The sequence below is a fragment of the Labrus bergylta genome, chromosome 24, assembly GCF_963930695.1.
Source record: "Labrus bergylta chromosome 24, fLabBer1.1, whole genome shotgun sequence".
Taxonomy (NCBI): Eukaryota; Metazoa; Chordata; class Actinopteri; order Labriformes; family Labridae; genus Labrus; species Labrus bergylta.
Genome location: NC_089218.1, coordinates 6,819,427 through 6,834,721, shown reverse-complemented (window position 1 = coordinate 6,834,721; position 15,295 = coordinate 6,819,427). Strand labels below are relative to the sequence as shown.

Below are 15,295 nucleotides of genomic sequence, written 5' to 3'. Positions count from 1 at the left end.
CGGTTTCCTACAGTCATTCCAAAATGTGCCCGTTTTCGGCCACTGCTTCGAGAGTGATTGCTGTCAAATGGGCGCCCCATTAGGGAGGTTTCTTACTGTCGTTGCAAAATTAGCACATTCTGGGTCACATTTTTTTAAGCACGTGAGCCCTCAGGAGCCCCTTACTGGTCTGGGGCCCCCTACTGGTTGTGTGCCTTGTTACAGGGCTTTTTGTGTTTTCTCATTGACTTGTACAGTTGCAGCTTGTGGTCCGGGTTCTTCTTCAGTCAATATAAAAAAACCCCCAAAAAAACCCAACACAACGCAGATAGCACTACCAGTAATGGATGTGCACTTCAAATCGTGAATGAGCATGATATGTTCTCAGAAGCCCTTTATCAAGTTCAGTTCTGGTCCTTGGTAGATGAAAAACAGCTTTTCTAAATACCGGTCCCAGTCAGTTGACACAAACAGGAGATTTCATTCAGACGTATAAAATAGTGATTTTTGTTTTATTGAAGTATCTCAACAGATCAAGACACTTATAAAGTGTAGTAGAAATATCAGAAGTGAGGAGAGTTTACTGTAGTGAGGGCCAAGCTCTGGTTCACTTCAGTCAGTTCACAGATTCACATATAGGGTGGATTGTTCAAATACTACAGGATATGACTAAGTCTCAAATGAGTCAATGTGGCAATTTAAAAGATCCAAATATGAAATCCTAAATATGTCCTCGTTTCAGTGATGAACTGACTGAACTGGAACCAGATTGACCCGGCCTCGCTAATGTCCTAACTTACATTCCATATATATAACTGTATGAAAATAGAAACATTAATAAGATACATCCTACATAAAAAGCTCCCCCCCCCCCCATAATATACAATTCAGGGGGGAAAAAGTGAGTCTTTAGACGTTGAGTTTTTTCCACAAAGCAAAAATGCAAGAGCAAAAAACATTACAATCAATCAATAAATAAATTACTAAAACCCCAAATGTTTCCAGGACTGTCCACGTCTCTCTCTTTGTTAAAGTGTGTGTCCATAAGAGCCTTCAAGAACCGCAGTGGATAATCCATTTTACAGCACTGCTCCTTGTAAGAGGGGAGGGGGAGGGGGAGGGGTGGGTGGGTGTATGGAGTGTCACAAGATGAGAAATCTGTTTGGAAGGAAATATGCCTTTTGGTTGCGCACATTGCAGGAGTGTGAAAAACAGAAGCCTTCACCAAAACAATATAAGCTGAAACTCTATTGTCCTGAAAGTGGATAGAGGGAATGACATGCAGGAAAACGGAGCCTCGCCCCCCCCATGGTCGGATTTGAACCCGTGCAATAAGTCAGGATACTACGACGAGACATCATTCTAGCTGTCATAGCAGTAAATTATATTTTTATCCTTGTATGGGTAAAATGACCATGTGATTAATGGCAGTTAAAATATGTCTACAAAAGAAGCTTAAAGGCAGGGTTGGTCATTTCCTCCAGATCCACTTTTTAAGATTTTTTTTGAAATTGTCTTTAGGTCCTGACAGACATTAATAACTCATGTGCTCTGAAAAAGGAAGGAAGAAAATCCGTCATCTGTAGCAGTTGTAAAGATGTAAAAAGTTTGACCAATGTCTGCCACGAGGTACCAATCTGATGAACCAATCAGGAAGCTCCCTGTGTCCCTGCTCGTTCTCTACCCCATGCATGCTCGAGCCCACAGTCAAAGCAATGAGCTGAGGTCTGCTTCTGGACCAATGGCGCTTGTGCATGTAAGTGAGGGGGCGTGGCTTTTGAGGGAGCACAGAGGGGAGGGGGTTGGGTGCAGACGTAGCACTGAGGGAATGCTACTTTCAAAATCATGCTAGTTTTTTGAAAAATTACCAACCCTGCCTTTAATAGAAAAGTACCAGTCAACATTATAAAAGTGAATTTAAACTATGGTCCACTCTCTCTAACCCCACTGTAATATAACAGACTTGTTTTTTTACAAAATAGTTTTTATAGGTTATGCAAACCACAGGTTACTGACACTGCCATTGGCCACAAAACCAGTGAAAGTTACTGGTCCACCGCACACAACACCCAGGTCTGACTTAGGCTAGCTGTAGCCAGTCGTTGTGCTCAGCCCTGATAGCTACTTATTAATTTCTTCTTATTTTTTTGCAATTGTATTCCCAAAATGTTCCACTTATCAGAAGGAAAAACAACGACACTTTCTGCGACCTTCATCTGGTCATTTGTGTATTTCGCCCATTATTATTATTATAATGTTTATTGGCTTGGTATGTTTTTGTTTTTTTAGAATTTAACTTGTGAAAAACACATGAATGTTCTTGGCATCTACTGAAACAGCATCTCTTACTCATGAAGTATCAAGTACAAAAGCTCAGATTTGACTAACACTCAGACTAAATAAGCCCCTGACACTTATATATTTAAATTAATCTTGTTTGTATGGGCTTATTGACTTTCTGTGTAAATACAATTTATATAATAATAATACAAATAATAATTAAAAGTTTCTTAATTGAAAGTATAACTAGTGCTACAAATGAATGGTATTAGTTTTAAACATCTACAGTGGTGGTGTTCTGGGTTGGTTACATTAATAAATGGCTCTAAATTAGGGCCCGACCGATATGGGATTTTTGGGTCCGATACCGATAATAGGGAGAGTAGAAAAATCTGATATCGATATAGTGGTTGATATCTTTTTTGAGATCCATCTTCAAACTGTAGAGAATTTTTTTTATTTAAGATGGGCACTCAGCTGGAAAGTAACGCATGTTCATGCATCATCGATTCACACTATGGAGGTTGAATATGCTTGTTGTAGTCCATATAGCGCCCTCTGCTGGTGAAAGAGAACGGCTAGTGTAATACAATGAAGCTCAAATGCAATGCTTTTAGACTTGTGGATAAATCTAGTAATAATGATTACTCGTAATAATAATTAATGCGATTAAAAAGTAGCCAATGCCGATAGTCTGGATATGCTAATATCAGCTGATTTTATCGGCTCTACTCTAAATGTGGTCGATGAGGTAACGTGACAAAAAGGGGGAACTCCTTGCTGCTTCTCTCGGTGGTGCACCCTTTCTAAAGAAGGCACTTTGGGGTGCTTCCCCGTCACAACAATCAAGATTAAGCAATGCACACCTTTTTCCTACAACATCTCTGAAGTCAGTACAAACAGTTTGTTTTTTTGAGATTCATAAAGTGGAAGAGAAATCTATTCATGGTTTGCATTTACTGCCAAACATTTGTTCTCCTGGAAACCCACTTCCTCCACAGCGTTATGTGTGCCACAGTCCTTTTTTTACCACTGGTGGTGCAGCACATCTCTTAAGATTCCCATCATATCGAACAGGTCATCATCGTTTCCGTAGATTTGACGTTAAACCATGAAACCAAAGTCCAAAGTGTTGGTAGACTGGCTGCTCAGCTGGGCGCTTCCCGAGACAGACTAGAGGTAAAGGTAACTGACCCAGTATACTATATTGAAGAGCAAGAAAGAGGTGGGGAAGAAAACCCGCGAGTAGGTATCCAGCTCGCCTATATTGACATGGATCCGCCCTCTCCTCCAGCCGCCTTCTTTACACTCCTCGTAGCAGCAGAAGAAGCTGGCGCAGTCTTTTCCGTCCAGGCACTCATTCATGCAGTTGTCTTCGTAGTCGTGCCACAGCAGGGAGTGGCCCATGGGCATCATGGGCCGAGGGGCGTGGCCAATTTTGAAAGATGAGTAGGCCTGTTAAGAAATCAGAATGCGATACGTTGGAGGAATTAACAAATGGCTAGACCTTAACAACATGGAAGTATCGACTGTTGGTGAATTGAATGAAGGGTTATTAAGCCATGTGGACTCCCAGAGGAACTTTCTCTGGGGTCCAGTGGCTCCAATCCATGGCTACAAAGGCTCTACAGTGAATCTGCTACATTTGATATCGTTAATTGGAAACAGCCTCTGATATCAGCTGTGTCCCTTCCTCTGTCTTCTGATTACCAAATTGTCATATACCAGTCATTTCATTGTTTAATTTTGAGCTTCAGAGAGTGAATCATAAAAAAACATGAGTGCTAAATTGCTGTTGAAACTTCCTGTTGAACTGTGGTAATGTGATGCTTCACACGGTGACATACTGACAGCAGCCACTTGGTGGCAGTGTCTACATGTTGGATGAAGAATCTTTTTGTCACGGGTAAGGCAAACAGTGTCGTTGGAAACTGGAATTTGAAGCAGCTTATTAAGCAGGGTATCATAAGCTGGAATGCTTAAGCAGCTAGTTTTCCCAAAAAAATCTGATTGGATCCTAAAAAGATAATCTTAGACTTTTACATTATGTATGAGCTGGAGCCTGTTGTTTGTCTATAAGCCTAAAGGCTTCATTAGTAGGCAGAGGTTTCCTGTTAACCTGTCCTCACTGCAATGTTGAAAACATTCAGTTTAACTGAGGCCAATTTCAAATTCACTTTAGTGTCCCAGCGGGGGAATTTGTTCTGCAGCCAGGTGAAACCATAAAATGTAGAGACACATAAGACACAATGTAAAACCATCACTAAAACAACCATAACAATTGTTAATAAGTCGTTTAACATTTTCACTCATGTGCCTAGAGATTCTAGCTCCGATTTCATAGCCACCACATTGTCTCTAGTATACACAGAGAACATACACTAAATCATGTGACCAGAAGGATAATTCATTATTAACCTTAAAGATAACAGCCTGAAGCCAGTGCCCACAAAATTCCATTTTCTATTTAGCATGCAAAAACAAATACAGCCTTGATATAATAAGTGATATTTTTCCTGTTTTCATTTCAGCGCATTAGTTGCCTTTTGGCACTTCTGGAGAATCAAACAATCAGTTTGGATACTCAGTGTGTCTCTCAGTGAGGATACATGCTTATCGATTTGCTGTTGTCAAATTGCTTCGGTGGATAAAAATAAATCAATCTTGGCATTACCACACGTTGAAAGTGGTTGCGTGTGATTTGATTCAGTGTAGACGGGCACAGTTCAAGGCGATAGGTCCGGGGATGCTAGGAACAAACATTAGCGATATGTCATCATTGTTCCTATTAAGTTTACTAACGGTCCTCAAAAACGACCTGCATCATTAGCTGTAAGACATACTGTACTTTATGATTACTTTTAATATGCTGAGCATTTTTTACGTCTTGCTAAGTAGTAACTGGCAATTCCATGGATAAGGAAGTAGCAGCTGTAGCTCAGAGGTAGAACAGGTTGTCCACTCATTTGGAGATCTGCAATTCGTCTTCAGCTCCTGGGTTAGGGTTAAGGCCCTGTCATATCAAGGAGACCGTCGGCCTTCGGCCCGTCAGTGAGCGGTCATCACCCTAGTTTTTGCGGTGTGTCCGGGTCTGTCGCTACCATTCGGCCCCAGTTGGCCTTTTTTGGACGACATGTTGAATCGGAGGAGCCGTCACCGGCGCAGTTGGGGTTAAGAATGTCTCTGATTGGCGCTTCAGCTAAGTGAAACAGGACTGAAAACACCAGCGCCATGTTCAACTTTTTATCAGACATTATTCTCCATTAGAACTATATTACGAATATTGAGCGACAGCGGTGAGAAAATGGTCTTCTCACATCAAAAATGGTTTATTTAGCCGCGTATCTTCTGGTTTTCCCCTTTTTGGAATGACGATTACAGACTACCGCCGCCTGCTGGCATGGAGAGTTATTGCCTCTCGAGCATGTGCAGAATGTATGTGGTGGTCGGCTGTAGTCTTTGCGGTGTGTTCTAGTGCAACTTTTTGGCCAAGACAAAAGGCGCCACAGGCGGCCTTCGTCCCCATTAGTTCTTTGTCAGGGCCTTTAGGGTTAGGGGTTAGGGTTCTGAATTTTCCTCGGGCAATACAGGTGCACCATTGGTGTTTGAATGAATTGATCGAAGTCCTGTTAGGCAGTTTGACGCCCTGCCTGACAGCCTCCATGTAACAGAAGTGACAATGTGTTTTCAAGACTATGAAAGTACTATACTACTACTAAGTACTGCTATACTTGGTCAACAAGGGCGAATTAACATAAAACACATAATGTTCTCAGTTTATTCTTTAAAGGCCATCTTGCCAAGTGAGATTCCTCTCTTCCAATTTTGGGGAATTCCATACCCTTGATTTTTTTTTTTTTGCTGTTTAATAAAATATACATAATATGTAAGAGATTAACACCCGCAGATGTTATATAACCATGCAGAAAAACCTAATGGGTAAAAAATGTTCAACTCCTCTACTCAGCTGTTTGGTAGGGAAAGAGCTTAAGATTGTGTAGTTAAGAGAGTGGGTCTAACATACATTGGGTGAGGAAATTGTGAAATATGGTAAAATATGTGGCTTCCTTTACTGACAAGGCAGCAAGAGGAAGAAACGCCGGAGGAGGGGAGCGCATGCAACACAACTTAATTGTTCAGCCTGAGCTGACAAGCCTCTCTAGCCCTGAGATGCATTCAGCAAAACTCTTCTATACTCAGAGAAAGTACAGTAGTGGGAAGGTAGCGAGCGAGAGGGACGAGACAGAGGCGCCGGCTGACTCAGTCTTAGTAGACGTGTGCTGGCGGCTTGAAAAGCTCTCATGGCAGGTGCAGCCTTGAGAGCGCCCACGCAGAGCATTAGGCTCCAGCTCAAGAGCAATTGCTATAAAAAAAAAATGTTCCAAGTGTATTCCATTTTTGTGTAAAAACCCCCCCCCCAACATACTGTATGTATGTTTCTCTTATGTTTCTGACCGCACACTTACCATTTTCTGCATCTTGGCCGGCGGTTTAGGTATACTGTAGGAGTAATAGTTGAGCATGGCGTATTCAATCATGGCGGCAAAGACGAACAGGAAGCAGACGGTGACAAACAGGTCCATGGCGGTGACGTAGGACACTCTAGGCAGCGAGTTCCTGGCCACCGTGCTCAAGGTGGTCATGGTCAGCACTGTGGTGATACCTGAGGAGTAAAGGAGCATTACTTTATAAAGTGAAGTAGCAGTACTTTCCTTTCCAACTGAGACCTCATGCAGCAATGCATGTCTTGTGTCCTTCTCTGGTTTTTCTTGGTGTTGTCCTTTTGTTGATGGTCAGTTCAGCAAAATCTGACCAATCAGGATTGACTTTGTAAATCCTTAGTCAGGGACAAACCTAATGTCCACCATTGTGGCTGATATATATATATATATATATATATATATATATATATATATATATATATATATATATATATATATATAAACCTTGAGTAAAGGAAGAATATGAGACTTTTTGATCCAGCAGATGTCGCACTTGAGCATCAGCATGAAACCAAAACAACTCGGGCGCCATTGTTGTGTTAGCATGCTGATGCTAGTGCTCTTTAGTTTGCTCGTAGCTTCACACTGCATGTAAATTAACAGGAAATGACCATGATCTAAAAACGCTTACATGACATTCAAATAATCACTGAGTACAGTATATTATTCTTCTTTTCTCTAGTCCCTCAATTAAACAACTTTTATACGCAAAGGGATGAGTCGGCCGGCTGTCCGGGCGATGTAAACACACTACAGATACGGCTCGGAAAGGATATATTTGATTTCTGCTACATTTAAGTGTGAAAAATCACATATTCTTCCTTTAAGTAAGTTGTCAATACATAACGTTTTTTTTTTTATGCTTACATCGTATGGTGAGATTCAGCTACAGAGGCTCAAGCTTCAAGTTAAACAAGTAGGGAAATTGATTTAAAAAAAAGATTCAGATAGAATTTAGGGGAACAATGGGGTTGGGGCTTTGTCGTCTCTCAACAAGAAGGTGGGATGTTCTTGCCCAGCTCCTTCAGCAAACATGTCAAAGTGCCCTTGGGCAATACTCTGAACCTTCAAATGGCTCCTCCTGTGGTGCAGTGACGTGTGAAAGTGTATAATTTGTATTAGGTAGTACTAATCAACACTTTACATAACAGCCTCTACCATCAGTGTCAGTGTGTGAATGTGGTGTGAATGGGAAAGTGTGATTTGCTGTCTAATAAGCACTCGAGTTGTCACAAGACTAGAAAAGCAGCATACAAGCTCAAATCCATAAACCAATCTGGAGAGGCAACGCTTTTTTACGCACTGCAACCCTGGAGATCACATTTTTAAGAAGGTGTATCAAAGGGCTCTGATTTATCAGTTGCAATGCTGTTTTAAGGTGGCAAATCCACAGGGTAGGTTAAAGTCTTTTATGAGCAGGGCATAGGGGCATAATTAGGACGAGGGGCTTATCCTCTCATCAGGGTACAAGTATCTTGTGTTTACTTAAAATGATTATGATCATCATTTTCAGATTGAGGTTCCCATCAAATCTTTCTTATTTCAGAAGTAATTTTGTCATTTTCAAGTCATGATTGTTTTGAGTGGGGTTGCAACGCAGGGAGCGCACCAGAGTGGTTAGGGGTTCGGTGCCTTGCTCAACTACCAGACCAGCTTCCATATTATGGGACTGTTAGCGACTAGTACATGATCACAGAATTCATGTTTGTAGGTAATTGAAGTATCAATCATTTATTGGAGATCTTTTTAATTGTTTCTAATTGTGTTATCAACACTTTGTTTGAAAAATAGCTCCCCATGGCATCTCAGGAAAATATTTTGTTTTCCTGGTGAAATACAATCAATGCTTTCAAAAGGCGATGTCATCAATGCCCACTGGGGACACATCGCTATACTGCTGTAACCCGCATCCGTGATTCTCCTAATCTTGCCGTCTTTTCTTATCCTTTCCTATTCCTCTGCATGCTACATCTCACCCCCTCCTCTATCTCTTTGTCCCTTTCTCTCTCTCTCTCCCTTTCTCTCTCTTTTCGGTCCCTTTCATCCTCATCTCCCACATGTCTTTCATTGGCAGAGTGTGCCACTGCTTGCGCCTGTGGTTTCCATAGAGACGAGTTGCTCCCATCTATTTCAAGCTACCTCCTCTCGTCTAGACTCGTTTCCCCACGCTCAATAAGATTTAAGCGCATAATCAGGTAAATTAACAATTTTCAAATTCTAATTCCTCAAAACTCCCCATCTTTTTCTTTTTATCTGATACTGTAAGCTGTGTGATCTCAATGAAGACTAACATTATGTTGTTTTTTTTAGCAGCAGCTTGTGCTGTTATTTCAAATCAAGGTCATGGCTTTTCATTTCATAGTCTCATTCTGACTGTGGGAATCGTTACCATGCAATGCCATGGCAACCAAGGGATTCTTGTTCATCCAGGGGGGTCTGAACAACTAAAAGTCTCACAGCTACGGAAAACAAGAAGCACCACATACTGATAGATAGATAGATATAAATAAATGGGGATCAAGGAGGTTTGAAATAATAAACAGCTTCAGCTGATATTATGTGAAAACTTATGTATGTGAATCTCCCTAACATAGTACTGGTGGCGGCCTTCTCACTTGCTGCTGAGAAGGCATTGGATCAGGTGGAGTGGGGGTTTCTTATGTTATCTCTCAAAATTTGGATTTGGGCAAATTGTCTACCTTTCTAGGAGAGAAAAAAATACATGTCCTCTGGGAATGTTACGATATTTCATTTTAGATGAGTACATTCAGGCATGAAATATTTAAAGGAAGGATTCTAAAAAAAAATCAAGATGAATAAATGGGGAAAGTTACAGCTCTCTCTTTAAGGGACAATACATGTCATTTATGTTAGCATATACCCTAACCCTAAGCAATGCGACTGATTTTTCAAAGACTTTCTACGGGACAAGATGAGACCACGGATCAATTTAAAGAAATGTGGTCACCCAGGGTCATTAAAGAAATGGCTTTCCCCAATGTGAGGTTTTACGCTATATTCTTTGAAGTGTCTAGATTGATTTAGCATTGGAAGGGGGACAGATCCAGAGGTTGTGCTGGGTCAAAATGGAACAGAAATCAGAATCAGTATCGGTATTGGGCCATGTAATAGAGTTAGGATCACCTAGTTCACTGGTCTTACGTGGCGATCATATGGCTGGAATATAAACATGCAGCCGTTGATATACCTGGAACTCTTCAGATGAATATGCAAGTGATTGAGGTTGAATGAAACTCATGGCAACTTGATCCTTTTAAGATATCTCATGCACACTGAAGAGGCCTTGACTTAATGCACGTAATCCGTACCAAGTGTCTCCTCATCACAACCTTCTGACTGAGGAGAAACTAGGACTGAACAGCTTGCAGGGAGACAATGCGTCTATGGAATTGAGGGTAAATAGTAAATAGACTTAATCTCAAAGCCATTTTTACACAGATGGTCACACTTAACCAATAACACCACATTGACACACTGATGGCAGAGACTGCTTTGTACTGTGTTCATCAGGTCGCTTTGTTAAGTATTAAGTGTCTTCCCCAAGGACACTTGAACATGTGGCTGCAGGAGCTGGGGATAGAACACCTGACCTTAACCAAATGTTCCTCCTTCTTTGCTCCTTCAACCTTTTTACAGGTTCTAGTTAGCTAGAAGATTCCTCCAACTTTTCACAGCACAGTCGGGGGGGACTGATGTTCCTGCCAAATATCTGTAACTCGCTGCTTTCTTGATAGGCTTTTCCCATGAGCAGCATTGTCAGCTCTTTCAATCACGCTGACTATAATTCTGCTGACGAGTACTGGTAAGAACGACAGCTCTCAAAGGGAACTCTTCTGTGTAAGACGGTGACAGCTCTTTGGATACCCACCCAGAACATGTTAGCAGCTTGTCAAGGTATACTGCCCTGTGGGAATACAGTAGGAAAGGGGGCAACAGCATCACCTTCTTTTTTTTTTGTTGTCACGATTGTCGGACTGATCCTCCTCACTCCTTCTGACAATTCCCTCTGCTATTATGTGAGTGCTTCACTTTGCGTTACACTCCTTTCTTTCAACCTGGGGATCAGGTATCAGGCCATCCTGAAAACAGGGGCAGCGTAATGGAGAAGAAAGGCTGAATATACTGATTAGCTTACAGTTTAAAAGTTTGGTGGCGGGGAGTTTAACATAACTGGCGTTATTTAGTATTTTTTTTTCCCCCAAGTTATTTTTTCACTAGGCCTTGTTGCCTTTTATTGGATAGTGCAGCTACAGAGAGAAGGGACAGGCAGTAAAGGGCCGAGGTCAGATTTGAACCCATGGTTGGTGCAATGAGGACTATAGCCTCCTTACATACTCATTAATAGAAAAGGAAAGAGTTAAGTGCCCGTTTGTTTGCCCCCATGATGGATTTAGTGACACAACAATGGTGGACCCTTCCAAACCCCAGCTGCTAGGGCAATGCAATCGTGTACCTAGAGCTGTTCTTGCAGGCGTGGCATCACTCTTGATCCAGAAGGAGACCCAGGAGAGGACGACAGTCAGGATACAGGGGATGTAGGTCTGGATGGTGAAATAGCCCATCCGTCTGCTGAGATCGAAGTAAACTGTCATCACCACATAGTCACCTGTTGAGAGTCAGAAGATTGAGCATATGGTCACTCAATTTACCTATAAAGGTCAATATGAATAACATCCAAGAAAAAGCTTTCAGAGCATTTGCATCATGTCATTACTAAGTAACTGAGCAAACAAAAAATGCTATTTGACTGGCACAGGTGGCTTTGCGGTTGGTGTGCATACCCCATGTTCAGAGGCTGTGGTCCTTCAGATGGGCGGCCCCGGGTTCGGATTTGACCTGTGACTCCTTTCCCAGATCACTATCGGCCGATATTATTGGCTGGCCAATAAATTTGGTCGGGCTCTACTATAAACTTTGTCGTTAGTTCATGAAAACTAAATTTGTCCATACTGTCTAGAATGGTTTGGTGGCACAATGGAAAGATATGTCAAATTAAGATACTAAGTAGCTTTCTTCCAAGGTCCTAAAAACACACCAGAGCTACATCTGAAGTTATGTAATATTTCATTCATAGTTTTCTTTTTTGATGTGTTCATGCCTACTATTTGTCTTTCCCATTAAGTCATTGAAAAAAGGATTCCAGTTGGGATTGAATGGGATTTTCTGTCAGCTTCTGGTTAGAAAGCAAAGTATGAAAGGTCTCATACATCAGGTAGAGAAGGTATATATCAACTGGAAGATATAATGAGCAATGGTGCCATTTGGGAAAAAGGCGTACCTTTGCAGGTATTTCCAGCATATACTCTTTTATGGACATGAAGAGGAAACAATAGAAGCTTTTAAAGAAATGTGTGATTGGATAGTAGAACAAAGCTCTGCAAATGTAGGGATCCTGCATTGGGGTCTGTTAAGAGGGTGTCACAAAATTGTGGATTCTTCAGGAGAGATCCCCAGTGGCCAGGGATCTTTTCGCTCAGTCCTAGTTAAAACAGCCTCAAACATTGTGTACTTTATAATAAACACAAGACAGGGATAAACACAAGATATAGAGAGAACAGAGGAAGAGACTCACAAGCAATTTTGAAGATTGTCATGATTTCAATTTATTATAGGTATTTTTAGCTGGGTATCTAATCATCATGAATGTTCAGACAGCATCTCAGCAAGTGAAATAGGAAAAAAAAAGAGGAAGTGATAGATTTGAAAACTAGCTAATTATCTTGAACAGCATGAGGGAGGTGTGTAGGCTTACCGTGTTTTGAGCATCTCAGCAGAACATTTGTTTGGCTGTTTTAATAATGCACTGGGAGTCCAAGAAAACACTTTATTCATAAGGCCTCATCAATGTGTTCTGAGACGAGTGTGCTCATCAGTCACCCTTTTTGTGATCAGAAAAAAGCTGCCATGGTTATTTGTCATTTTGGGTATGCAATCTGTTTCCCCAGTGGTTGGTTTAACAGACAGCTGAATGTGGAAAAATATATGTTTTTTCCATAATTGATCTATACATCTCATTTACTCTGAGCTCTGAAATAATTTAATTATTCTTCCTGTTATCCCTGTTACTCATCATGCAAAGCCCTACTGTTATTAAAATATTCAGAACCGAGAGTTCATAAAGCTGAATGAGGTCCCATTATGCAAATCCAAGCACGTCTCTCCATAGACAAAGGACTGGTCGGCAAAAATACCCAACTCATAAACAAGGTCAAGAGGGGTCATGCTCTCTATACCCCTCATGCATAATTATTTTCTTCAACATGTATTTATCTTTGAGGGTCACATGAAAGCATTACAAGGTATTTGGAAGTTGTCAATGGCATGGGCCAGTTTGGGGGATAATTACTGGCACGTTCAAAAGATGTTTCTCCAGCTTTCAATTCTAGGACCTGACCGATATGGAATTTTTGAGGCCGATACTGATATCGATATCAGAGAGATAAAAAAACAATAAAACCGATATATTGGCCGATATCTTTCTTAGGACCTATCTTTGATCTAGATAGATTAATATTGATATACACATTTATTATGTCGATCCCTCAAATGCAGTTGTCATTCACTTGTGAAAAAGATAATAAAGACACGATGGTCGTTGTAATCCATACAGCACACTCTGATTGTGAAAGAGAACTGCTCGTGTAATACAAACATACTCAAATAAAATGCTATTTGACTTGTGTAAAAATTATATTGGGGAATATATGCGATAAAATTATCGGATACAGATAGTCATTTGATATGCTAATATCGGTTGATATTATCGGCCGGCCGATAATCGGTCGGGCTCTAGTCAGTTTCTCGGAAAACGGCAAACAAAAGTAGCAAGAAAGACCATCCCAGTTGCTAGTGTAAATCTAAAACTGACCAAGGCAAGGGAAATATTGTTTTCCCAGAAGGGGAATGAAATAAGTTTTACGTTTCTGGACTAAAATGCTGGAGTATTTTGAAGTTTTCTCAACATTGTTTGGTCGGCATCGTGCTCACCTGCTGTTGTCCTGAGCACATCTGTAGTGTTTCGGAGCCCCATGAAATCGAACTGGTAAAGCCTCCAGTATTTCTGGTCGGAAGTCTGCACCGAGTTTCGGTCCCACTTGTAAACAATTTCATCTCGTGGGTAGCCGTCTGGAAACCACACAGAGAGTGGGGTTTAGTGTGTGAAAGTAAGAGAGGAAGACAAGACAGATCAAGTTAAAAGTATGAAATAAAGGTTGGATTTGAGACAATTGAAGAAATTTTTACATTATTCAGTTATATATTGTGCATTGTTGTGCCCTGTAGTGAATCCAGATGCATTATTTAAATAGTCTAATTTAGAGAATAGCTATCAACCAGAGATGAGTCTTTTTTTTAAAACATGAATATAGATGAGGAACATTATTGCCATCTTATTTATCCTGGTATATTTGGACAATTACCATTTTTCATATCTTGAAAAGAGCCCTGAAGCAAAATGTTCTCACACAATGTAATAAATTACACTCTTCCTTTGGCACCTAGCTCCAAAGTTGTTCTTGTCTACCCTCAAAAGAAACAAGGTTTTAGGACTCATTCCTGTGGGGCCCCATTCAAATGTAAACAAAGGATTCAAATATAATTAAAAAATCCTCACTCAAAAAAACAATCCTAATCATTCTTGAAAGCTATAATCGTACTATGTTTTAAATTATGAATTGAAATTATTCCCCATAATAAACTATGTATGCTAGGGTAAACTGTAGCTCTCTTTCTCTTTATCGTCATTCCTGTTTGCCATCTTTAAAAAAAAGAAGCTGTATATCTTGTGTTAGCTGTTTTTTTTGTTTAACCATAAGCATTATTTCCCTTGTTCTTTAAAATCACACCCCCAGGATTAACAATTCCATTTTTAGATTGTGGTTGTCAAAATGAAAAAAACAAGAATGTTGTGAAATAACAAATGTCCAAGGAGCCACCTCTGGACCAGGCAAACTATCCAAACCCATCATTGCCATCAGCTCCAAGAGACAAAGAGACACAGTGACCAGCAGAAAATGTGCCATACTGGTCCCAAAGGCCTCTTTCCTGTCCTGGGGAACAGACGGGGAAGAGACACAGTAGAGGCCCTGGAGTCTATGCCCATGTTCAGAAATGTTCTTGGCAAGGGCACTGAGATGGATAGAAAAGTAGCTTATCATGTTTTGACTGATTGTATTTAGAGTAAGGTTGTCAACATTGTTAGTATTTTTACAATCCAGTCACCTTTGCTTTTCCTTAAGCTTTTTACAGAGCTACAATTAGCGGAGACTTTCAACAACATTTAAGAAGGTAGTCCTGTTGCAGTACAGATGCAAATTAGTCCCAGCATATAGCCTTGTGTTACAAGCCCCAGACAGATCAAAAGAGATGTGCTACAGGCGAGCAGTGAGCGTGTGAGAGTGCTGGCAGAGTGTCAGAGAAGAAGACCGGGGGATTCAATTTGAGCTACTTTTATTTACCCACCACTGTGGCTGGTAGGTTGAGCAATTGGTGTGGCCTCGTGTAAACAATAACCA

General features: G+C 40.8%; 1 protein-coding gene across 1 annotated transcript in view; it reads right to left on the bottom strand.

Moving 5' to 3' along the window:
* Window positions 1-472: 472 nt before the first annotated feature.
* Window positions 473-15,295, bottom strand: part of LOC109984138 (gamma-aminobutyric acid receptor subunit gamma-3) — a 57,299-nt gene continuing 42,476 nt past the window's right edge. The window contains exons 7-10 of the mRNA XM_020634163.3: window positions 13,770-13,907; window positions 11,236-11,388; window positions 6,726-6,922; window positions 473-3,714 (exon numbers count right to left, since the gene is read on the bottom strand). Coding sequence (XP_020489819.1) covers window positions 3,433-3,714; window positions 6,726-6,922; window positions 11,236-11,388; window positions 13,770-13,907 — 770 coding nt within the window. The 3' untranslated portion in view covers window positions 473-3,432. The remainder of the gene's footprint in view (window positions 3,715-6,725; window positions 6,923-11,235; window positions 11,389-13,769; window positions 13,908-15,295) is intronic.